The 25771-nt window shown below is 42.2% G+C and overlaps 1 protein-coding gene across 1 annotated transcript in view; it reads right to left on the reverse strand.

The window, feature by feature from the left end:
- adarb2 (adenosine deaminase RNA specific B2 (inactive)) overlaps positions 1 to 25220 on the reverse strand; it is a gene marked incomplete at both ends in the record, with an annotated part of 213707 nt that extends 188487 nt beyond the window's left edge. The window contains one exon of the mRNA XM_084152155.1: positions 25118 to 25220. Coding sequence (XP_084008281.1) covers positions 25118 to 25220 — 103 coding nt within the window. The remainder of the gene's footprint in view (positions 1 to 25117) is intronic.
- Positions 25221 to 25771: the final 551 nt, after the last annotated feature.

Raw genomic sequence — 25771 nt, forward strand, 5'->3', positions numbered from 1 at the left:
ACTGTTGCCATTTGTTGACTCCTTGCTGCTGTAAATGAACAGGACCAACAGCTGTAAAATGTCCCTTGGTATGTAGAACAATGAAAAGTAACACCTGGTCATAAACGAATTTTCAACATGCTTATAAACTGTAATTGACTGCAGTATCAATTACATTTCCACCGGAAATCTCTTTCCCTAAAGAAAGGTGTTTCTCTGCCCTGCCCCTTCAATTTAAATTGGAGCAATACTGTCGAGACGAGTCAGGGGACATATGGATTGGTCCCAGTATTATTAAAAGAGGGAAATGCAAGGGTTACGTCCCAAATGGCACCCTATTCTCTATAGTGTGCACTACTTTTGACCAGGGCCCATAGGGTTCCGGTCAAAAGTAATTCACTATATCAGGAATAGGATGTCATTTGGGACGCATCCAATATCATTAGTGTGACTGCAGAGCCAAGGAGCTTCTCTGTAACTGAATGGATTTATTGTCTCTCATTTTCACTCATTAGAGCTTCATAATGAAAACTATGGTTCACTACCAGCTGAATCACTACTCTCTCTGATTCAAGGCATTTTCTGCAGACATTTTACCTGCACTCCTATCCTCCAGACTCCTTTGTGTTTGTGTGTGCATGTGTGTTTCTGTTCTTGCCACAGGCCTGTAAAGATGGCCAATTTGATCTATATTGGCGAGACAAAGCCCTTGGCTACAACCACTGAAATGCCCATTATCGTTTACTAAGCAGGTGCTGCGATGTATTGCTCCTTGATCACAATGCAGATTGTGTGTCAGCAGGAGCAATCGCAATCAATTTTTCAATTTGGTCTCCTGCCTGAGATAAATTAACAGATGTCGATTGATTTCCCCCTCCCTCTTCTACAGTCTACCGTCACACGGCTTGTTTACACCTGACAGCCAGGACTTTATAGCTGAGCGCTTATTTGAAGCTACGCACGTTAAAATTAGCCATTTTTTAATTACACTGAATGACAATTGGCAGGAGATTCGCTAAGCTGCTAATTTGACAAGTCTTACTTTTTCTTCTCTCTGTTTAACCTCCTACTCAAGCGAATTCCATTTGAATGGGAGGAGGATGGCGGAGTTAAATCCATCTGGAGCAACCACCCTGGCCAAAGGCTATCCACTGCTTATCACAATGAAGCATGCACGCGTGTGTGTATGCGCACGTGTCTTCCTGGTGTGATGCAATGTGCTTGTTCGGCCTCGCCATCAGGACACCCGCAGAGGGCATTTATGGTCCTTTGTAGCTCAGCTGGTAGAGCACGGCGCTTGTAACGCCAAGGTAGTGGGTTCGATCCCCGGGACCACCCATACACAAAAATGTATGCACGCATGACTGTAAGTCGCTTTGGATAAAAGCGTCTGCTAAATGGCATATTATATTTATTTATTATATTTATCATCAGACATCAACCCAGCTCAGGTACTGTCTGAATAGAGGGGCTGGGGGAGGATAAGGGCAATGTTTTGGCCAGTCGTGCTGAGACTGGGATCCTTCGACTTAGCCTCCCTCCCATAACAGTGGCTATATGACTCTATGGATGAGCAGAGGCTGTGTCCCAAATGGCACCCTATTCCCTTTATATAGGGGTATATGATGCCATTTGGGACATATTCAGAGAACTGTGATTGAAGTCGTACATATTAGATCTGGTTAAAAGCAAAAGTAAAGGGGTAAAACCAAAGTAAAGTCTAGAAAAGGAACTATTGTATTTGAAGAAGTGTGAGGATCAAGGCCGACCTCTTTAACAGATGTGCAATCATATTTACCTTCCCCACCGATTCAGCCTTCTTTTTTTGCGATCACTTTAAACTCACTGTGATGCGTTTTTTTTAAACTCTCCTTTCTTCTCTTTCCCTCTGGCATCTTCGACAAACCCCCCTAATAGCACGACTACGCCTGAACCCCTCGGCACACAGCGTTCCTCATGTCACCATTGGTGTCATATGAAGTTTTCTTTGTCTTGCGACTGGGTGGTTTTAAGCCCCAGCTGTGAGTGACAGGCAGGTAGAGACTGCAGGAACAGGTGACAACAAGAAAATAGAGTCTGAAGCAGAGTTTATCACTGCCTGACCTGTCGGGATTTTACCCATTGTGTGTGTGTGTGTGTGTGTGTGTGTGTGTGTGTGTTTGAATGTGTGTGTGCGCGAGAAAGTGAGTCTCCTTCGCTCTAATCCTCCTGATGGTCCATTCAAATTCAAATGAACCTCTGTGACATTAATAGGAACAGCAGAGACCAATGACAGGGCTTTCTCCAGTCAGCAGGAAGTAAAGGGAAGGATTATCATCATCAGGACTATTATCATTAAACCTCAGCACTCTCTTTTCGCTCTCCTTTCGCTCTCCTTTCTCTGAAAATGAACAGACACAATGACGTTATTCAACCGAAAGTTTTTCCAACTATATAGACTAGATTCTGGCTGAATTGTGTGTGTGTGGTGTGTGTGTGGCTTGATGGACCACTTCATAAGGTAATACACACATAACAATTTTCTGCATCTCTAGAGTTTGATTTCATAATGATGGGAATAGAGCAATATTCCCAAAAGTACAGGTCAATCACAGAAAACGGCTGTCTTTTATAAGCATGGTGCTGATATCTAGTAGGACATGTATGTAAAAATCACAGTTGTACAGTGGTGGCCGGTTGTTTCTGCATTCAACAACATCGCAAACATTTTGCCCAAATGTCAACGAAACACTTGGACTCAAATGGTTTGACAAAATGTTGCTGCACATTTTTCACACACCATTTTAAGATAGCATGACAGTTGAAGAAACAGAACATTCATTTTGAATAGTGAAACTATATTGAACGAGAAGTTATATGGATTAAGTAATGTGTAGCAGACTGTGAAAAGCTTTGACGTACTGTGGTGATAATGAAGATTTAACTTACCCATTCAATGTGCGAAAGCTTCTCCCATAGGTATATTCATCTAGTCACACACACAGACAATTAATACCCAGAAGTGTTATTAACACAAAATCTAAAAATGTTTGTGATGTGGTAGATCATGTCTACATGACAATACAGGCAGTATATTGTATGTATGTGAATCCATACAGTAGACCAATGTTACTGTATGAAATGTACCTTCATATGTACCGTCCATGTCTAATTTAGGAAACCTGGCTAGGGGAACAGACGGTTCATCCAAGCAAACGGTACCAAGAGTATTCCTTTCTACCTAGAGAAACAGATCCTGTGTGCGCCGCAAATGGCACCCTATTCCCTATTTAGTGCACTACTTTTGAGAGGTGCCCATCAAAAGTAGTGCACTATATAGGGAATATGGTGCCATTTGGGACATACACCCTGTGTGTCCTTTAAGCCTGGATGGCAACACTGGTAGCCCCAGGTACAACATACCCTTCAACCTTCACCACCATCCATCCACAACCACATTCCAAACAGTAGCAGTAGAAGGGGATTGCCAGGGTGGGAGAAGTGACAGGATAGAATCAGACCTGGGTTCAAACACCATTTGAAATAATTTAAAACACTTTAACTGTGCTTGGTTGAGCCTGCCTGGTTTAATTGAACCAATAGAGCAGCCCTGAAATGGCAAACCCCGCCCATTTGGCACAGTCAAACAAAAGTAAATTAAAGTAATATTTCGAATAGTATTTGAACCCAGGTCTGGATGGTATTCCAATCCTATCCTTGCCAGACACATAATAATAATAATATAATATGCAATTTTTCTGTGTATGGGTGGTACCGGGGATCGAACCCACTACCTTGGCGTTACAAGCGCCGTGCTCTACCAGCTGAGCTACAGAGGACCACATCATCCTCCTGCCCTATGGTAGGCCAAAGCACTGGGTGTGTGCAAGCAATTCAACTGAATACCACTCAATGTATACTCAGGCCTTATCAGAGAGAAACCAAATATACTCTAGGCTATCACACGGCAATGCATGAGCAATTGGAACTCACAGTATTTGAATACAAATATATCAATGGTCCCTCCTTCAAGATGTTCAAATCAAAAGTGGAGGGACAACATAAATAGTCTACCAGAGTGAATGAACAACCGAGAAGGAAAGGAGGTTCAAAATGCATGATACCATGCACAGAGATCAAATTAAATTAAATCACACTCCAAATGCCAACTGAATCCATGAGACGATTCAGAGAGAAAAAAATTACATCAGACAAAGCTAATGTAGGCAAATATTTTTTACACACATTTTAAAGGATTTGCTAGATAAGCCCAGTCAGTCCCCAAGCATGGCCCCTAAAGGATGTTGGAATCGATGAGAGAAGATTTACTGTGGGCCACGCCAGAGAGAGAGAGAGAATTGTTATTTAATGCTACGTGTGTGAGGAATAATGAAGCCAGAGTCAATCTCATATATGCTCATGCTCTCATCATTATCAATGGCCTAATCTCCAATAAACCATTCCACTAGACTCAACTGGACACACACAGATCTAACGGATCCACATCTACATTCAACATTTCAGGAATTACTGTTCTGAAACCATGAATATATTTATGTAAAAGTAAGTAGTGTACTGTAAATAGACCGCAGATTATCTTTTCCATTAGAAGGGAGAAGATTATCACCTCACTAATACAGTACGTAGTTTGCAAACGTACAGTGAAGGAAAAAAGTATTTGATCCCCTGCTGATTTTGTACGTTTGCCCACTGACAAAGAAATTATCAGTCTATAATTTTAATGCTAGGTTTATTTCAACAGTGAGAAACAGAATAACAACAAAAAAATCCAGAAAAACGCATGTAAAAATTGTTATAAATTGATTTGCATTTTAAATGAGGGAAATAAGTATTTGACCCCCTCTCAATCAGAAAGATTTCTGGCTTCCAGGTGTCTTTTATACAGGTAAAGAGCTGAGATTAGGAGCACACTATTAAAGGAAGTGCTCCTAATCTCAATTTGTTACCTGTATAAAAGACACCTGTCCACAGAAGCAATCAATCAATCCGATTCCCAACTCTCCACCATGGCCAAGACCACAGAGCTCTCCAAGGATGTCAGGGACAAGATTGTAGACCTACACAAGGCTGGAATGGGCTACAAGACCGTCGCCAAGCAGCTTGGTGAGAAGGTGACAACAGTTGGTGCGATTATTCGCAAATGGAAGAAACACAAAAGACCTGTCAATCTCCCTCGGCCTGGGGCTCCATGCGAGATCTCACCTCGTGGAGCTGCAATGATCATGAGAACGGTGAGGAATCAGCCCAGAACTACACGGGAGGATCTTGTCAATGATCTCAAGGCAGCTGGGACCATAGTCACCAAGAAAACAATTGGTAACACACTACGCCGTGAAGGACTGTAATCATGCAGCGCCCGCAAGGTCCGCCTGCTCAAGAAAGTACATATACAGGGCCGTCTGAAGTTTGCCAATGAACATCTGAACGATTCAGAGGAGAACTGGTGAAAGTGTTGTCGTCAGATGAGACCAAAATTGAGCTCTTTGGCATCAACTCAACTTGCCGTGTTTGTAGAAGGAGGAATGCTGCCTATGACCCCAAGAACACCATCCCCACCGTCAAACATGGAGGTGGAAACATTATGCTTTGGGGGTTTTTTTCTGCTAAGGGGACAGGACAACTTCACCGCATCAAAGGAACAATGGACGGGGCCATGTACCGTCAAATCTTGGGTGAGAACCTCCTTCCCTCAGCCAGGGCATTGAAAATGGGTCGTGGATGGGTATTCCAGCATGACAATGACCCAAAACAAACGGCCAAGGCAACAAAGGAGTGGCTCAAGAAGAAGCACATTAAGGTCCTGGAGTGGCCTAGCCAGTCTCCGGCCCTAAATCCCATAGAAAATCTGTGGAGGGAGCGGAAGGTTCGAGTTGCCAAACGTCAGCCTCGAAACCTTAATGACTTGGAGAAGATCTGCAAAGAGGAGTGGGACAAAATCCCTCCTGAGATGTGTGCAAACCTGGTGGCCAACTACAAGAAACGTCTGACCTCTGTGATTGCCAACAAGGGTTTTGCCACCAAGTACTATGTCATGTTTTGCAGAGGGTCAAATACTTATTTCCCTCATTAAAATGCAAATCAATTTATAATATTTTTGACATGAGTTCTTCTGGAATTTTTTGTTGTTATTCTGTCTCTCACTGTTCACATAAACCTACCATTAAAATTAAAGACTGATCATGTCTTTGTCAGTGGGCAAACGTACAAAATCAGCAGGGGATCAAATACTTTTTTCCCTCACTGTATACATGAATCTCTGAGAGTAATGTTACCTCCATAGAGATGTCATCTGTTCAATTATGCTTACCACTTATCTTATGATTATCTAATACTTGTATGTATTCATTGTATAAGTGTATCTGACAGATAGAAATGTAAGGGAAGGTTAGTTTTACCCTCATCTTAAACTATATAAACTCACCTAAAGAGGTTTGGTCCTGCAGAAACCATGGCTACGATCCTGTGACATCCGACCTCCCAAGACCTCCTAAAGAGAGACGGTCTCCAAAATGTTCCATCTTGTTAATGGAAATAAATGCTGCTGTTACTGGGCCCCACTGGTAATAAGACGTCTCTGTCTATCCCCCTGTTTAAGTCTTTCATTAACTTTATCTTTAAAAACGGGAGCCTTACTCTGACGGCGAGAGAGAAGGACAGAGGAGCTTTACAGTAAGCTGCTTCATCCAATTTCCAAATTTTCTAAATGAAACAGCCATATCAATGTTGACGTTGCTATGTCAGCAGTCAGCACAGTGTGGTCTGGTAGACTATGCCACAATGCATATAATGCCTACTATACAGTGGGGGAAAAAAGTATTTAGTCAGCCACCAATTGTGCAAGTTCTCCCACTTAAAAAGATGAGAGGCCTGTAATTTTCATCATAGGTACATATCAACTATGACAGACAAATTGAGGAAAAAAAATCCAGAAAATCACATTGTAGGATTTTTAATGAATTTATTTGTAAATTATGGTGGAAAATAAGTATTTGGTCACCTACAAACAAGCAAGATTTCTGGCTCTCACAGACCTGTAACTTCTTTAAGAGGCTCCTCTGTCCTCCACTCATTACCTGTATTAATGGCACCTGTTTGAACTTGTTATCAGTATAAAAGACACCTGTCCACAACCTCAAACAGTCACACTCCAAACTCCACTATGGCCAAGACCAAAGAGCTGTCAAAGGACACCAGAAACAAAATTGTAGACCTGTACCAGGCTGGGAAGACTGAATCTGCAATAGGTAAGCAGCTTGATTTGAAGAAATCAACTGTGGGAGCAATTATTAGGAAATGGAAGACATACAAGACCACTGATAATCTCCCTCGATCTGGGGCTCCACGCAAGATCTCACCCCGTGGGGTCAAAATGATCACAAGAACTGTGAGCAAAAATCCCAGAACCACACGGGGGGACCTAGTGAATGACCTGCAGAGAGCTGGGACCAAAGTAACAAAGCCTACCATCAGTAACACACTAAGCCGCCAGGGACTCAAATCCTGCAGTGCCAGACGTGTCCCCCTGCTTAAGCCAGTACATGTCCAGGCCCGTCTGAAGTTTGCTAGAGTGCATTTGGATGATCCAGAAGAGGATTGGGAGAATGTCATATGGTCAGATGAAACCAAAATATAACTTTTTGGTAAAAACTCAACTCGTCGTGTTTGGAGGACAAAGAATGCTGAGTTGCATCCAAAGAACACCATACCTACTGTGAAGCATGGGGGTGGAAACATCATGCTTTGGGGCGGTTTTTCTGCAAAGGGACCAGGACGACTGATCCGTGTATAGGAAAGAATGAATGGGGCCATGTATCGTGAGATTGAGTGAAAACCTCCTTCCATCAGCAAGGGCATTGAAGATGAAACGTGGCTGGGTCTTTCAGCATGACAATGATCCCAAACACACCGCCCGGGCAACGAAGGAGTGGCTTCGTAAGAAGCATTTCAAGGTCCTGGAGTGGCCTAGCCAGTCTCCAGATCTCAACCCCATAGAAAGTCTTTGGAGGGAGTTGAAAGTCCGTGTTGCCCAGCGACAGCCCCAAAACATCACTGCTCTAGAGGAGATCTGCATGGAGGAATGGGCCAAAATACCAGCAACAGTGTGTGAAAACCTTGTGAAGACTTACAGAAAACGTTTAACCTGTGTAATTGCCAACAAAGGGTATATAACAAAGTATTGAGAAACTTTTGTTATTGACCAAATACTTATTTTCCACCATAATTTGCAAATAAATTCATAAAAAAATCATACAATGTGATTTTCTGGATTTTTCTTCTCTAATTTTGTCTGTCATAGTTGACGTGTACCTATGATGAAAATTACAGGCCTCTCTCATCTTTTTAAGTGGGAGAACTTGCACAATTGGTGGCTGACTAAATACTTTTTTCCCCCACTGTATGTGCCAGTCATATGTCTGACGTGGTATGGAAATATGTCTAACCTTCAACTGAAATGTACTTTAACTGGTTTCAAATATTTATTAATGCAATAAGGACTTCTTAACATCATCATTACTATTGTTTGATAGTTTGGGGAAATTATATCAATGGGCTTCTGAGGACTTTTTCAAACACACTAAGGGTTTCAGAGAAAACCCTGCCTGAGAAATACACTCATTCATCATCATCAGCTGTACTGTCGAGAACAGCCAGTAGCAGTAAAGTCTAATAAAATTAACTATGTGAGGCTAACTTTGGACACGACTGATATAAAGAGATATAGAGGTAGTTATCTGGGCTCTCTCCAGACACACTGGCTGCGTTTACACAGGCAGCCCAATTCTGATATTTTTTTCCCACTAATTGGTCTTTTGACCAATCACATCAGATATTTTCACATCAGATATTTTTCAGATCTGATTGGTCAAAATAGCAATTAGTGAAAAAAAGAACAATTGGGCTGCCTCTATAAACGCAGACACTGTAGTGGCAGGAATGACTCAGATGATAATAGAACTGATCATCCTAATTAACATCATACATTGTAGAAATATTATGCCAATAGAATGTGTGAGGTGCTAGCGAGAATCTGGCAGGATTTCAGACGGTTGGTTATTTTACATTTTTTATAAGTCGGTTATGAGTCCTAGCTTAATCGTAAGATAATGACACTGCCTTAATTGAAAGGAGAATAATATTACCTTTTTTTTACATGCAATATGAAAATGAGACATAGGCCTACATTAAAATAAGTAATTTCAAGTATGAAACAGCACACATATAATAGTTAGATTCACAGAATATATATAGAGGGGCTGCATAAAACCTTAACATAGAGTACCAGTCAAAAGTTTGGACACACCTACTCATTCAAGGGTATTTCTTTATTTTTACAATTTTCTACATTGTAGAATAACAGTGAAGACATCGAAACACATATGGAATAATGTAGTAACCCAAAAAAGTGTTAAATCAAAATATATTTTATATTTGAGATTCTTTAAAGTAGCCACCCTTTGCCTTGATGACAGCTTTGCACACTCTTGGCATTCTCTCAACCAGCTTCATGAGGTAGTCACCTGGAATGCATTTCAATTAACAGGTGTGCCTTGTTAAAAGTTCATTTGTGGAATTTATTTCCTTCTTAATGCATTTGAGGCAATCAGTTGTGCTGTGACAAGGTAGGGGTGGTATACAGAAGAAATCCCTATTTGGTAAAAGACCAAGTCCATATTATGGCAAAAACAGCTCAAATAAGCAAAGAGAAGTGACAGTCCATCATTACTTTAAGACATGCAGGTCAGTCAATACGGAAAATGTCAAGAACTTTGAAAGTTTCTTCAAGTTACAGACTACAAAAGGGAAGCACAGCCGCGAGCTGCCCTGTGACACAAGACTTCCAGACGAGCTAAACCACTTCTATGCTCGCTTCGAGGCAAGCAACACTGAAGCATGCATGAGAGCACCAGCTGTTCCGGATGACTATGTGATCACGCTCTCCGTAGCCGATGTGAGTAAGACTTTTAAGCAGGGCCAGACGGATTACCAGGACGTGTACTCCGAGCATGTGCTGACCAACTGGCAAGTGTCTTCACTGACATTTTCAACATGTCCCTGACTGAGTCTGTAATACCAACATGTTTCAAGCAGACCACCATAGTCCCCGTGCCCAAGGACTCTAAGGTAACCTGCCTAAATGACTACCGACCCGTAGCACTGACGTCTGTAGCCATGAAGTGCTTTGAAAGGCTGGTCATGGCTCACATCAACAGCATTATCCCAGAAACCCTAGACCCACTCCAATTTGCATACCGCCCCAACAGATCCACAGATGATGCAATCTCTATTGCACTCCACACTGCCCTTTCCCACCTGGACAAGAGGAACACCTACGTGAGAATGCTATTCATTGACTACAGCTCAGCATTCAACACCATACTGCCCTCAAAGCTCATCACTAAGCTAAGGATCCTGGGACTAAACACCTCCCTCTGCAACTGGATCCTGGACTTCCTGACGGGCCGCCCCCAGGTGGTAAGGGTAGGTAACAACACATCTGCCACACTGATCCTCAACACGGGGGCCCCTCAGGGGTGCGTGCTCAGTCTCCTCCTGTACTCCCTGTTCACCCATGAATGCATGGCCAGGTACGACTCCAACACCATCATTAAGTTTGCCGACGACACAACAGTGGTAGGCCTGATCACCGACAACGATGAGACAGCCTATAGGGAGGAGGTCAGAGACCTGGCCGTGGGGTGCCAGGATAACAACCTCTCCCTCAATGTGACCAAGACAAAGGAGATGATTGTGGACTACAGGAAAAAAAGAGGACTGAGCACGCCCCCATTCTCATCGACGGGGCTGTAGTGGAACAAGTTCCTTGGTGTCCACATCATCAACGAACTATCATGGTCCAAACACACCAAGACAGTCGTGAAGAGGGCACGACAAAGCCTATTCCCCCTCAGGAGACTGAAAAGATTTGGCATGGGTCCTCAGATCCTCAAAAAATTCTACAGCTGCACCATCGAGAGCATCCTGACTGGTTGCATCACCGCCTGGTATGGCAACTGCTTGGCCTCCGACCGCAAGGCACTACAGAGGGTAGTGCGTACAGCCCAGTACATCACTGGGGCCAAGCTTCCTGCCATCCAGGACCTCTATACCAGGCGGTGTCAGAGGAAGGCCCTCAAAATTGTCAAAGACTCCAGCCACCCTAGTCATAGACTGTTCTCTCTGCTACCGCACGGCAAGCGGTACCGGAGTGCCAAGTCTAGGTCCAAAAGACTTCTCAACAGCTTCTACCCCCAAGCCATAAGACTCCTGAACAGCTAATCATGGCTACCCTGACTATTTGCACTGCCCCCCCACCCCATCCTTTTACGCTGCTGCTACTCTGTTCATTATTTATGCATAGTCACTTTAACTCTACCCACATGTACATATTACTTCAACTACCTCAACTAGCCGGTGCCCTCGCACATTGACTCTGCACCGGTACCTCCCTGTAAATATAGCCTCCCTACTGTTATTTTATTTTACTTCTGCTCTTTTTTTCTCAACACTTATTTTGTTGTCGTTTTATTTTTACTTTTTTGTTAAAAATAAATGCACTGTTGGTTAAGGGCTGTAAGTAAGCATTTCACTGTAATGTCTGCACCTGTTGTATTCGGCGCATGTGGCCAATAAAATTTGATTTGATTTGAAAAACAATCAAGTGCTATGATGAAACTGGCTCTCATGAGGACCGCCACAGGAAAGGAAGACCCAGAGTTACCTCTGCTGCATAGGATAAGTTCATTAGAGTTACCAGCCTCAGAAATTGCAGCCCAAATAAATGCTTCACAGAGTTCAAGTAACAGACACATCTCTACATCAACTGTTCAGAGGAGACTGCGTGAATCAGGCCTTCATGGCAAAGGAGATGATTGTGGACTCCAGGAAAAAGAAGAGAACCGAGCACGCCCCCATTCTAATCGACGGGGCTGTAGTGGAGCAGGTTGAGAGCTTCAAGTTCCTTGGTGTCCAAATCACCAACAAACTAACATGGTCCAAGCACACCAAGACAGTCGTGAAGAGGGCACGACAAAACCTATTCCCCCTAAGGAAACTGAAAAGATTTGGCATGTGTCCTCAGATCCTCAAAAGGTTCTACAGCTGCACCATCGAGAGCATCCTGACTGGTTGCATCACTGCCAGGTATGGCAACTGCTCGGCCTCCGACCGCAAGGCACTACAGAGGGTAGTGCGTACAGCCCAGTACGTTACTGGGGCCAAGCTTCCTGCCATCCAGGACCTCTATACCAGGCTGTGTCAGAGGAAGGCCCTAAAAATTGTCAAAGACTCCAGCCACCCTAGTCATAGACTGTTCTCTCTGCTACTGCACGGCAAGCGGTACCGGAGCGCCAAGTCTAGGTCCAAGAGGCTTCTAAACAGCTTCTACCCCCAAGCCATAAGACTCCTGAACATCTAATCAAATGGCTACCCAGCCTATTACGCTACTGCTACTCTGTTGATTATCTATGCATAGTCACTTTAATAACTCTACCTATATGTACATATTACCTCGACTAACCGGTGCCCCCGCACATTGACACGGTACCGGTACCCTCTGTATATAGCCTCGCTATTGTTATTTTTACTTCTGCTCTTTAATTATGTTACTTTTATTTCATATTATTTTATATTGTATTTTTTTGAATTTTTTGGGGTATTCTTTCTTAAAACTGCATTGTTGGTTAAGGGCTTGTAAGTACGCATTTCACTGTATTTGGCGCATGTGACAAATAACATTTTATTTGATTTGAATTGCTGCAAAGAAGCCACTACTAAAGGACACCAATTAGAAGAAGAGACTTGCTCGGACCAAGAAACACAAGCAATGGACATTAGACCGGTGGAAATCTGTCCTTTCGTCTGATGAGTCCAAATGTGAGATTTTTGGTTCCTACCGCCGTGTCTTTGTGAGACGCAGAGTAGGTGAACAGATGATCTCTGCATGTGTAGTTTCCACTGTAAAGCATGGAGGAGGAGGTGTTATGGTGTGGGGGGTGCTTTGCTGGTGACACTGCCTGTGATTTATTTTGAATTCAAGGCACACTTAACCAGCATGGCTACCACAGCATTCTGCAGCGATACGCTATCCCATCTGGTTTGGGCTTAGTGGGACTATCATTTGTTTTTCAACAGGACAATGACCGCACACACTTCCAGGCTGTGTAAGGGCTATTTAACCAAGAAACAGAGTGATGGAGTGCTGCATCAGATGACCTGGCCTCCACAATCCCCCGACCTCAACCCAATTGAGATGGTTTGGGATGAGTCGGACGGCAGAGTGAAGGAAAAGCAGCCAACAAGTGCTCAGCATATGTGGGAACTCCTTCAAGACTGTTGGAAAAGCATTCCAGGTGAAGCTGGTTGAGAGAATGCCAAGAGTGTGCAAAACTGTCATCAAGGCAAAGGGTGGCTATTTGAAGAATTGATTTGTTTAACTTGTTTGGTTACTACATGATTCCATTTGTTATTTCATAGTTTTGATGTCTTCACTATTATTCTACAATGTAAAAAATAGTAAAAATAAAGAAAAACCCTTGAATGAGTAGGTGTGTCCAAACTTTTGATTGGTAGTGTACATATACAGTGGGGAGAACAAGTATTTGATACACTGCCGATTTTGCAGGTTTTCCTACTTACAAAGCATGTAGAGGTCTGTATTTTTGTCATAGGTACACTTCAACTGTGAGAGACTGAATCTAATACAAAAATCCAGAAAATCACATTGTATGATTTTTAAGTAATTAATTTGCATTGTATTGCATGACATAAGTATTTGATACATCAGAAAAGCAGAACTTAATATTTGGTACAGAAACCTTTGTTTGCAATTACAGAGATCATACATTTCCTGTAGGTCTTGACCAGGTTAGCACACACTGCAGCAGGGATTTTGGCCCACTCCTCCACACAGACCTTCTCCAGATCCTTCAGGTTTCGTGGCTGTCGCTGGGCAATACGGACTTTCAGCTCCCTTCAAAGATTTTCTATTGGGTTCAGGTCTGGAGACTGGCTAGGCCACTCCAGGACCTTGAGATGCTTCTTACGGAGCCACTCCTTAGTTGCCCTGGCTGTGTGTTTCGGGTCGTTGTCATGCTGGAAGACCCAGCCACGACCCATCTTCAATGCTCTTACTGAGGGAAGGAGGTTGTTGGCCAAGATCTCACGATACATGGCCCCATCCATCCTCCCCTCAATACGGTGCAGTCGTCCTGTCCCCTTTGCAGAAAAGCATCCCCAAAGAATTATGTTTCCACCTCCATGCTTCACAGTTGGGATGGCGTTCTTGGGGTTGTACTCATCCTTCTTCTTCCTCCAAACACGGCGAGTGGAGTTTAGACCAAAAAGCTCTATTATTGTCTCATCAGACCATATGACCTTCTCCCATTCCTCCTCTGGATCATCCAGATGGTCATTGGCAAACTTCAGACGGGCCTGGACATGCGCTGGCTTGAGAAGGGGGACCTTGCGTGCGCTGCAGGATTTTAATCCATGACGGCGTAGTGTGTTACTAATGGTTTTCTTTGAGACTGTGGTCCCAGCTCTCTTCAGGTCATTGACCAGGTCCTGCCGTGTAGTTCTGGGCTGATCCCTCACCTTCCTCATGATCATTGATGCCCCACGAGGTGAGATCTTGCATGGAGCCCCAGACCGAGGCTGATTGACCATCATCTTGAACTTCTTCAATTTTCTAATAATTGCGCCAACAGTTGTTGCCTTCTCACCAAGCTGCTTGCCTATTGTCCTGTAGCCCATCCCAGCCTTGTGCAGGTCTACAATTTTATCCCTAATGTCCTTACACAGCTCTCTGGTCTTGGCCATTGTGGAGAGGTTGGAGTCTGTTTGATTGAGTGTGTGGACATGTGTCTTTTATACAGGTAACGAGTTCAAACAGGTGTAGTTAATACAGGTAATGAGTGGAGAACAGGAGGGCTTCTTAAAGAAAAACGAACAGGTATGTGAGAGACGGAATTCTTACTGGTTGGTAGGTGATCAAATACTTATGTCATGCAATAAAATGCTTAAATTACTTAAAAATCATATAATGTGATTTTCTTGCTTTGTAAGTAGGAAAACCTGCAAAATCGGCAGTGTATCAAATACTTGTTCTCCCCACTGTACATATATAAACTCAGCAAAAAAAGAAACATCCCGTTTTCAGGACCCTGTCTTTCAAAGATAATTCGTAAAAATCCAAATAACTTCACAGATCTTCATTGTAAAGGGTTTACACACCGTTTCCCATGCTTGTTCAATGAACCATAAACAATTAATGAACATGCACCTGTGGAACGGTCTTCATGACACAAACAGCTTACAGACGGTAGGCAATTAAGGTCACAGTTATGAAAACTTATGACACTAAAGAGGCCTTTCTACTGACTCTGAAAAACACCAAAAGAAAGATGCCCAGGGTCCCTGCTCATCTGCGTGAATGTGCCTTAGGCATGCTGCAAGGAGGCATGAGGACTGCAGATGTGGCCAGGGCAATAAATTGCAATGTCCATACTGTGAGACGCCTAAGACAGTGCTACAGGGAGACAGGATGGACAGCTGATCGTCCTCGCAGTGGCAGACCACGTGTAACAACACCTGCACAGGATCGGTACATCCGAACATCACACCTGCGGGACAGGTACAGGATGGCAACAACAGCTGCCCAGGAATGCACAATCCCTCCATCAGTGCTGACTGTCCGCAATAGGCTGAGAGAGGCTGGACTGAGGGCTTGTAGGCCTGTTGTAAGGCAGGTCCTCACCAGACATCACCGGCAACAACGTTGCCTATGGGCACAAACCCACCATCGCTGGACCAGACAGGACTGGCAAAAAGTGCTCTTCACTGACGAGTCACGATTTTGTCTCACCAGGGGTGATGGTCGGATTCGCGTTTATCGTCGAAGGAATGAGCGTTACACCGAGGCCTGTACTCTGGAGCTGGAGGGTCCGTCATGGTCTGGGGCGGTGTGTCACAGCATCAACGGACTGATCTTGTTGTCATTGCAGGCAATCTCAACGCTGTGCGTTACAGGGAAGACATCCTCCTCCCTCATGTGGTACACTTCCTGCAGGCTCATCCTGACATGACCCGCCAGCATGACAGTGCCACCAGCCATTCTGCTCGTTCTGTGCGTGATTTCCTGCAAGACAGGAATGTCAGTGTTCTGCCATGGCCAGCGAAGAGCCCGGATCTCAATCCCATTGAGCACGTCTGGGACCTGTTGGATCGTGGGGTGAGGGCTAGGGCCATTCCCCCCAGAAATGTCTGGGAACTTGCAGGTGCCTTGGTGGAAGAGTGGGGTAACATCTCACAGCAAGAACTGGCAAATCTGGTGCAGTCCATGAGGAGGAGATGCACTGCAGTACTGAATGCAGCTGGTGGCCACACCAGAGAATGACTGTTACTTTTGATTTTGACCCCCTCCCCTTTGTTCAGGGACACATTATTCCATTTCGGTTAGTCACATGTCTGTGGAACTTGTTCAGTTTATGTCTCAGATGTTGAATCTTGTTATGTTCATTCAAATATGTTATGTTCTGAAAATAAACGCAGTTGACAGTGAGAGGACGTTTCTTTTTTTGCTGAGTTTATATATACAAAAAATCTATCATAACTATGTAATATAAGGTGAAGACACCATTGCTCCAATAACACAATTCTGCATGTTATTTTGAACTAAATCTTCTGGGACAGATATCTTCTTCATGATTTTTAATCATGGTGTAATAATATAACCACTATGAACAGTCTGTCTGTCTGTCTGTTTGTGTATTGTCTTGTGCCCTGTATTGCACTGCAGAGCTAGATCTATCAACAGGAAGGGATGACATGGTAGATGCTTGATTACTAGGGCTTATTCTTTTATGCAGACTGACAGCTTGTGTTGTTCAGAACTAAACTACAGTACACAGATCATCACATAGATCCTACATCATACAAAATCACTCATAGATAATGTATGGATAGTGTAATAATTATATATTATACTTGTAACTAGACACTATCATTCATTAATGTTTTGACTAAAAAGCATTACAAATTATATACATAATTTATTTCTAAGAGCGTACTGTACTGTGTATCCTATGATTGGTCTAATTGCATTTCCGTATTGTTATCATGGCAACTAATAATTGATCATTATCCATTAAAATAACATTTAAAAATCCCAAAATACAGAGTAAGTAAAGGATGTAGTGATTAACTGAAATTCAAGCAGCTGAACTCCTTAACAAGGCAGTTGAGACTTCCTTCTTCCTGTCCCATTGATTTTAATACATTTTTGATTTATTTCCTTTATAACCTCAGTGAGGCGATTACCTCAGCAGCTCATCTGTGTTAGAGACATTCAGCATGAAATTTGTTTTTTCCTCACTGAACGTTAAGCAGAAATTCAAGTGCCAAGTCTCAGAAGTCTATATTATTAGATAATTAGTCATTATGATAATTTGTTAAAGTTTTGCTATTCCTTTCCTTGGCATTTTATATGCGTGTTCTCCAGAGAGGACAGTCACCATTTAATGTTAATAACCTTTTTTCTCCCACCCAGCTAAACGTTCAGAAGTGGAGGACGCTGTGTCCTAAACCAAGGAATATTTTACACTTAATCAAGAGCGGTGTGTGTGTTTGTGCATGCTTGTGTGTGTGCGCATGTAAGGGTGTGTGTATGTAAGGGTGTGTGTGTGTATCCTCGCACACGCACGTGTGTGTGAGTCTACGGACACGGTGCCACGATTGCCGGTGGTGATGATCTTCATTAACCCGCTAAATGCCAGAGGTGTTTTGTCACATATTTTAATGCGTTTATCAGCACAAACAAATATGACGGAACTGTTTAAGGCCAAAACATTGTTTACATCTCTTAGAGCAATACATCTTGCTACAAATACAACCCCCCTCCCCAAACACAGTGGTTGTGACATTGGTTTGTCCCTTACATTAATAGCTGTGCTAATGCAGGTCATGGTAACTATTCCTTACAGAGAATTCTCCCTGTGCAGTGAGACAACCTACATTAGAAATTGTGCAAGATGAATAAGCAAATTAGTATGTGGGATGAAAATAGCTAAATTATTCAAAATGCCATGTCTAGTCCCTGTATCGCATTGTAGAAAGAGTCGACTCTCTGTCAGGTCAGTGTGGCACACAAAAAGCTCAGTGACCCCTAAGATGAACGTAGGCTCCAGTCTCAGCTCACTCCTTATCTACACCTATATGGATATTGGTTGTATCACCCCAACATTTATATAAAGGGACCTAACCAGTAACCACCACTTCATAGCGGTCTCTGCCCTCTCGCTACCCGGCTCTGCGCCTCTCTCCTGTAAACTGGTCATAGCAGCCACTGTGTTGCTGTGGTGTGATGTCGCTGCCCTGTGAGGCGCTAGGCGACATGTCCGCCTTGCTAATAGCTTTGTGATGGCCCCGCATCTCTGTCGCTGAGCTCCCTGCCTGACTGGAAATGCAATGACCCCAGTCTGCAGCCCTGTCCGTCCGTCTGTCCGCAGCCCTGCGCTGTGTCACCCTGCTCTGCCTGCTTGGCCACGCTAGTCCCCTGGTAGGGGAGGGCGTAAACAGTAATTGCTACATAAATTATGTGACACTTGGTGTCAGCGGTTTCTGACTTCCAGTCAGCACACTTATGCGTTGTTAGTATAGTTGGATACTAAAAAGAAAATGCTCCTGTATAAATCTATTATTTTCTATGGTCAGAAAAAAACATTTAGGGGAAGGCCAAGAATATGTTGTTTGTGTATAGAGTATATATAATAATTGTTTTATTATACCATGCTTGTGCTAAGTGGATTGAATATTATGATTTTACAAAAGAGCAAAACATTACACAAACTCTGATGCAACATGTAGAATTAAATATATTTCACCCAGGTGTTGAATTTAATTTATACACTGTCGTAGTTTGGGCTATTTGTCACTGAGAGCATGTCACATTTTCACAAAGATGGCAAATTGTATTAGTCATTTGTGGTAGAAACTGCACCAGTCCCGAGGGACTACAGACTAAATCACTGTGGTGTGATTAATTAAAGCAGTGAAAAATACACAGCATGTCTAAGAAACTGCTGCTTACAGTGATGATGGAGTATACTGCTCTATGGATCTCAATAGACTATCCTCAGAGGCTGATAAATGAAGCAGAACTAAGTGTAATTCACACAATGCACAGTTAAAAAGAGTATAGATAGACAGACAATGTCTGTGGACAGTGTGTATAGTACAATAGTCATATACATTACTAAATGACATACAAATCAAAAACACATTTGGTGTACACTTGCGAGCGCATGATGTTCATAGCACTCAGATGGTGAAATGCAAAAGATAAAATTCATATTACATAGAAAATAATTTATGTTAATTAATTCCAAATGTGCATTACATTTCCAGGAATGTTTCAGTACTGTAGGTCAATATAATAGGTGATATGGTGAGTAAATTATGTTTCTACATTATACTACTGACCCACTCTCCGAGGGGAGTTGTGATATGCAAAAAACACATTTCCAATTCACACATGCATATAATACAACTTAAATAGGACAAATATAAGCACCCACCAATATATATACAGTGGGGAGTACAAGTATTTCATACACTGCCGATTTTGCAGGTTTTCCTACTTACAAAGCATGTAGTGATCTGTAATTTTTATCATAGGTACAGTTCAACTGTGAGAGACGGAATCTAAAACAAAAATCCAGAAAATCACATTGTATGATTTTTAAGTAATTAATTTGCATTTTATTACATGACATAAGTATTTGATACATCAGAAAAGCAGAACTTAATATTTGGTACAGAAACCTTTGTTTGCAATTACAGAGATCATACGTTTCCTGTAGGTCTTGACCAGGTTAGCACACACTGCAGCAGGGATTTTGGCCCACTCCACCATACAGACCTTCTCCAGATCCTTCAGGTTTCGGGGTTGTCGCTGGGCAACACGGACTTTCAGCTCCCTCCAAAGATTTTCTATTGGGTTCAGGTCTGGAGACTGGCTAGGCCACTCCAGGACCTTGAGATGCTTCTTATGGAGCCACTCCTTAGTTGCCCTGGCTGTGTGTTTCGGGTCGTTGTCATGCTGGAAGACCCAGCCACGACCCATCTTCAATGCTCTTACTGAGGGAAGGAGGTTGTTGGCCAAGATCTCGCGATACATGGCCCCATCCATCCTCCCCTCAATACGGCTCAGTCGTCCTGTCCCCTTTGCAGAAAAGCATCCCCAAAGAATGATGTTTCCAACTCCATGCTTCACGGTTGGGATGGTGTTCTTGGGGTTGTACTCATCCTTCTTCTTCCTCCAAACACGGTGAGTGGAGTTTAGACCAAAAAGCTATATTTTTGTCTCATCAGACCACATGACCTTCTCCCTTTACTCCTCTAGATCATCCAGATGGTCATTGGCAAACTTCAGACGGGCCTGGACATGCGCTGGCTTGAGCAGGGGGACCTTGCATGCGCTGCAGGATTTTAATCCATGATGGCGTAGTGTGTTACTAATGGTTTTCTTTGAGACTGTGGTCCCAGCTCTCTTCAGGTCATTGACCAGGTCCTGCCGTGTAGTTCTGGGCTGATCTCTCACCTTCCTCATGATCATTGATGCCCCACGAGGTGAGATCTTGCATGGAGCCCCAGACCGAGGCTGATTGACCGTCATCTTGAACTTCTTCCATTTTCTAATAATTGCGCCAACAGTTGTTGCCTTCTCACCAAGCTGCTTGCCTATTGTCCTGTAGCCCATCCCAGCCTTATGCAGGTCTACAATTTTATCCCTGATGTCCTTACACAGCTCTCTGGTCTTGGCCATTGTGGAGAGGTTGGAGTCTGTTTGATTGAGTGTGTGGACAGGTGTCTTTTATACAGGTAACGAGTTCAAACAGGTGCAGTTAATACAGGTAATGAGTGGAGAACAGGAGGGCTTTTTAAAGAAAAACTAACAGGTCTGTGAGAGCCGGAATTCTTACTGGTTGGTAGGTGATCAAATACTTATGTCATGCAATTAAATTTAAATGAACTACTTAAAAATCATACAATGTGATTTTCTGGATTTTTGTTTTAGATTCCGTCTCTCACAGTTGAAGTGTACCTATGATAAAAATTACAGACCTCTACATGCTTTGTAAGTAGGAAAACCTGCAAAATCTGCAGTGTTTCAAATACTTGTTCTCCCCACTGTATATATATATATATTTTTTTTTACTACTAACCTATTTTCTGTGACTACTGCCTAAACTATTGTGGGAATGGGGTTTTACCGATGCATTTTACAACAATTACTGTTCTGCCCTCAAAGAACAATCACACAGATTATATAATAAAAATAAAAAAATGAAATGAAATCAGGGAAAAATCTGCTTATATCCTTTTGAATACACACATAGGTTTTAAACCATAGTCCATCTCGAAATAATCTGGAGCATTTGTGAGGGATTAACTCTCAAATGCCATGTCCAGATAATCCCAAAACGCTGCTGCCTGTTTTTGCCTTTTTGCCAAGAGGACTATAAAAAGAATTGTCTGAGCTCTCAAGATGATGAATGTGCATTAGAATAACACAAAAAGTATTAAAGTCTCAGAACAATTATCAGTGATTTAAAAAGAAATACAGCTAGAACCATCTGCTGACGTGTATTACTTTGTGTAATTAATGGTGGTTAGATAGTCCTGACTGAAAGGGCATTGTCTCTTGGACAAAAAAGATGGCAGTCAACACAATATACAGGCTACACCACTACAGTATTGGACACCTACTTTTATTTCTATAGTTTAGGCCATCACCCCCCTCCCTTTTTATCAGACTGAATCAGTACAGGCTGATAAATTAGCCATTTAGAAACTCATAGTGAAGGACTGTGAACTAATGTGCACGCCATTGTGTGATATTCATATGCAATGCTTAATGTTGTGTAACCAATTCTGTCATTTCCATTATGTAAATACATTTGCCTCAGCACTATATTTTATGTATTGTCTTTCTTGTCTCAATTACTTGGGCTGTTAATATCTGAGGTTTATGGAAATGGTGTTCCAGCGTGGTCTGTTTGTACTTGATGACAAAGTGCAAACTGTTCATGAAATCTCATTATGATTTCAATTGGTGCTACAAACTTGAACATGCTTTGAGCATTCATCCACACTCTATAGCTTGGGATGCAATACGCAGACACCTCACTCTGAATATACTGTAAGAACAATACCTAAACTACATTTTATTGCCATGACTAAGGTGTGTTACAATATTCAAAAATACATATTTCTGACAGGGTGTATATAAATACATTTTACATTTTCAACACAAACTTCAGCTGTGCACCAATAACCTACACTGCATAGTGACAACACAGAGGCACATTAGGAAAAATTTCCCTATTTCAGACAAACTCACAATTCACCAGATAATTACTTAATCACCTTAGATGAAAATTACTACTCAGCAATCAAACCACACACTAGCAAACCTATTCTGAATTCAGCCTCCAAATACATTCTAAGAAGCACAAACACAGAAAAACAGAAATGAACTGGCAGCATGCAATAATTTTTTTTTCGGATCAATGATTTTTTGTTATCTGCAAATCCAGACAGTCCCCTGTAGCTGTCAGTGGGTGTGATAAGGGTGAGGGTCCTACCATGCTAACCTGTCAGGGGGAAAGAGACTGTGTGGTCTCCTAACACCAGCTCCTATGTCTATAGAAAGCTCATTATTGATTTTGCCACTGACTAAAGCAATGACTAACTTATTGTCTATATTCACATGCACTCCATTCAATCTTATTTACTTAATCTTTATATTTCCCTGATGTTTTTCATGTCTTGGTAAACAAGCCATCCGGTCAGAGTGTTGTGCATTATAATGTTATTTATCTGCTGTGTCTTGGATGTTTCCCTGACCCCTCTCACTGAGCAATGACTCATCTGTAACCTTTTGTCAGCATTTCCAACAAGTTCCTGACACACTGGCTTGTTTTCAAAGGCATCCATGTCATTTACCTCTTTATCACCATAACACAGTTATGATGAGAAGTGAATAGTTCACTGTGAATACTCATTAAGACTAAAAGCCACTTTAAGACTGATGATTTTAATATTTCACATGTCTGGCGGCTGGGGGCTGACGTGTGTATGCTTCATGACACTAGGGGATTAGTTGACTATTTAAAGACACCATTTTTAAATATGGATATTAATGCACATATTTTGACAATAATAGGCTAAATGTGTTATAGCCTAACTGTAGTTCACAGTTAGAAATGTTATGAACAACACTTCAGAAATAAACATAAACTAATACACAGGGGTTCCATGAACCAAAAAATCTGAGGGGGCACAATGTAATAGCTGGAGGGTGGTCCGAAGGGGGGGCTAGGCCCCCCCGTCCGTAAATTGGAGAATTTAGCATTTTTCAAACACCTGAAACAACTTTTTCCTGCAATCTAGAGACATAATCATTATGCTTAATTATATGTAAAATACATGTTTTATATTTTTCTGCATATCTAAGCATACCTCTTGAGCTGTCTGTATCCTCCTGAATGGTTAATCTTTTTTTAAAGACAGTAAATATGCTTCTCTCCATCTCTGCTAAAATATGTGTAAAAGGTTGAAAGGAATGTGAGACTTATTCCATACATTTAGTTTTTGCTTGCTTTTCTAAAGTCTACCAACCTTGCAGGCAGGCATGCCAGCTAAGATGGTTAGACAAGCTAGCTACTCTAACTTGATAGCCTGAAGTGGCTTCTTGGTAGCTAGCTGAGGAACGCTCAACTCCGTTCTCTTATATCGAGGCGGAGTTGAGTATTGATAACTGGTCGCATGATTTGCTAGCAACAACATTGAGTCACAATCAGTCAATACTTGTAAAAATTATGAAAACGCTTACCTGTACAACTGTGGAATTTACATTTTTATGATTATCGATTGATGGTGACTCAATGTTGTTGCTAGCAAATCGCGCGACCAGTTATCAATACTCAACTCCACCTCAATATAAGAAAACAGAGTTAAGCGTTCCTCAGCTACTTGGTAGCTAGTTATGAGGTTATGCGATTGGGAACCTATCTGGGTTAGCTAAAGCCAACTTCATAAAATTGCTAAGTGGCTAGTAGTATTACAGAGAAGAAAAAAGTATAATTGTAAAAAGTATTATGTTTTTTAAAAATATTTTCTTAACATGACAAATCTGGGGGCATGTGCCCCTGTGCCCCCTATGGGCAAGATGTCTCTGCTAACACACATGCTACTACATTCCAAGGTGCTGGGTGATAGGCTGCATAATATAGCATAAGGCTAGGATGCATAATTTCTGTTTGAATTAAATATATAAAGATAAGAAAAATAAGCAAACATGTTTCTAAAATCTGTTTAAAAAGGTCACTCAAGTGAATGTAGGATATTTCACTGTCAAAAGCCTATTACAATCTATGGTCTGGGCTATACAGCATAATTGGAGTCAGACCTCAAATGTATGTTTATTTAGTAATTATTGTGCATATCCATGCCATAGCCTACTCATGAGTGTAGAATTCACTATTTATTAGTCAAATGGCAATAGGACTACAACTTGCGATGAATTTAAACGTGTTAGGCACATGTTACACTTGACAAAAAGTGGATAAAATATTGCTACTGAAGTGTCTGTCATAATATGGGCTATATTATCCTGAGGTTATTTTCCTTTTGGGAGGTCATTAGGGTAATGTGGCAACTTGAAAACCGGTGAATGGATGCGCTGAAGTCATGCGCTCTTTGTTAAGATAAAGCTCTCCAAACGTTTTCCTTCTGAAACGATTTCCAATACCTTTATGCTACCATTAACACATAATCAACAGCGTTTTAATGATTAAAAGCTAACAACATTGTTTGAATATAGCTAAAACTTCAACTTTGATTGGTGACTATGCTTCATGATGGGACTTGTGAAAGGTTCTGCTTTGTGTGCACCAAAATGGAAATACTTCAATTATTACACATTTTTTTGGCTAATATTGTTCTAGAACCTAAACCTCGTGCGCTACGCAGTATAAGGTTGTCATTGCTCTCCGCTACAGACTCCAAGGTGCGCGCGACCTCTGCGTTTGACACACTGTAAAAATAAAACATAAAAATTTATATAAAAGTTTTTTACCTTTTCTCTTTGACCTTCTTCTCCTTCTCCTTTTGAACTTGCATTTTACTTGACTGCTCGGAGTTCCCGAGGTGCGGGTGTTGTTTTCAAGAACTGATGCCATGTAGTGACAGTGGAGAAACGCGCGAAATAACTTGTTCTGCTGGAGCTTTTACGTTAGTTGCTTCTTCTTAGCAGTTCGTCATATAAAACAGTCCTTGGAGACGTTGTGGATATTTACAGACTTCTCTTTATTCCCTTGCCGAACTCTTCTTACCAGGGAGTGCGTGCGTCTCGCTGCTTGAGCTCTGTGAGCACAATTACTCCTGGAACTCCTGCAAACCTTTCTCTGTCTCGAGAGCGACCGTTGTATTTTCAGGACTGCGCGAGAGCTCACACTGGTGTGATGCCGCCTCCCCTCGCGCAGGGTGAATGTAAAGCGACGTGTAGTTTTCTGCACCTCTGCGAATTTTGCCAGCAGCCACTTTCAATCCAATCATGCAGGAAGCCTATCTATTTGCTACCGCAAATTCTAATTAGACCCAATCATGACTGCCTCCTTGCTGTGACATCACCAGTAGCTCGGCCACCAACCGCCTGCACAGAGCACGCACCCCTTTTCCTTCTTCCCTTACTGTCTTGCAAACTCAGCGTCCATTCGGGCTGAGTGATTTG

Source organism: Coregonus lavaretus, assembly GCF_964263955.1.
Source record: "Coregonus lavaretus genome assembly, chromosome: 34".
NCBI classification, from domain to species: Eukaryota; Metazoa; Chordata; class Actinopteri; order Salmoniformes; family Salmonidae; genus Coregonus; species Coregonus lavaretus.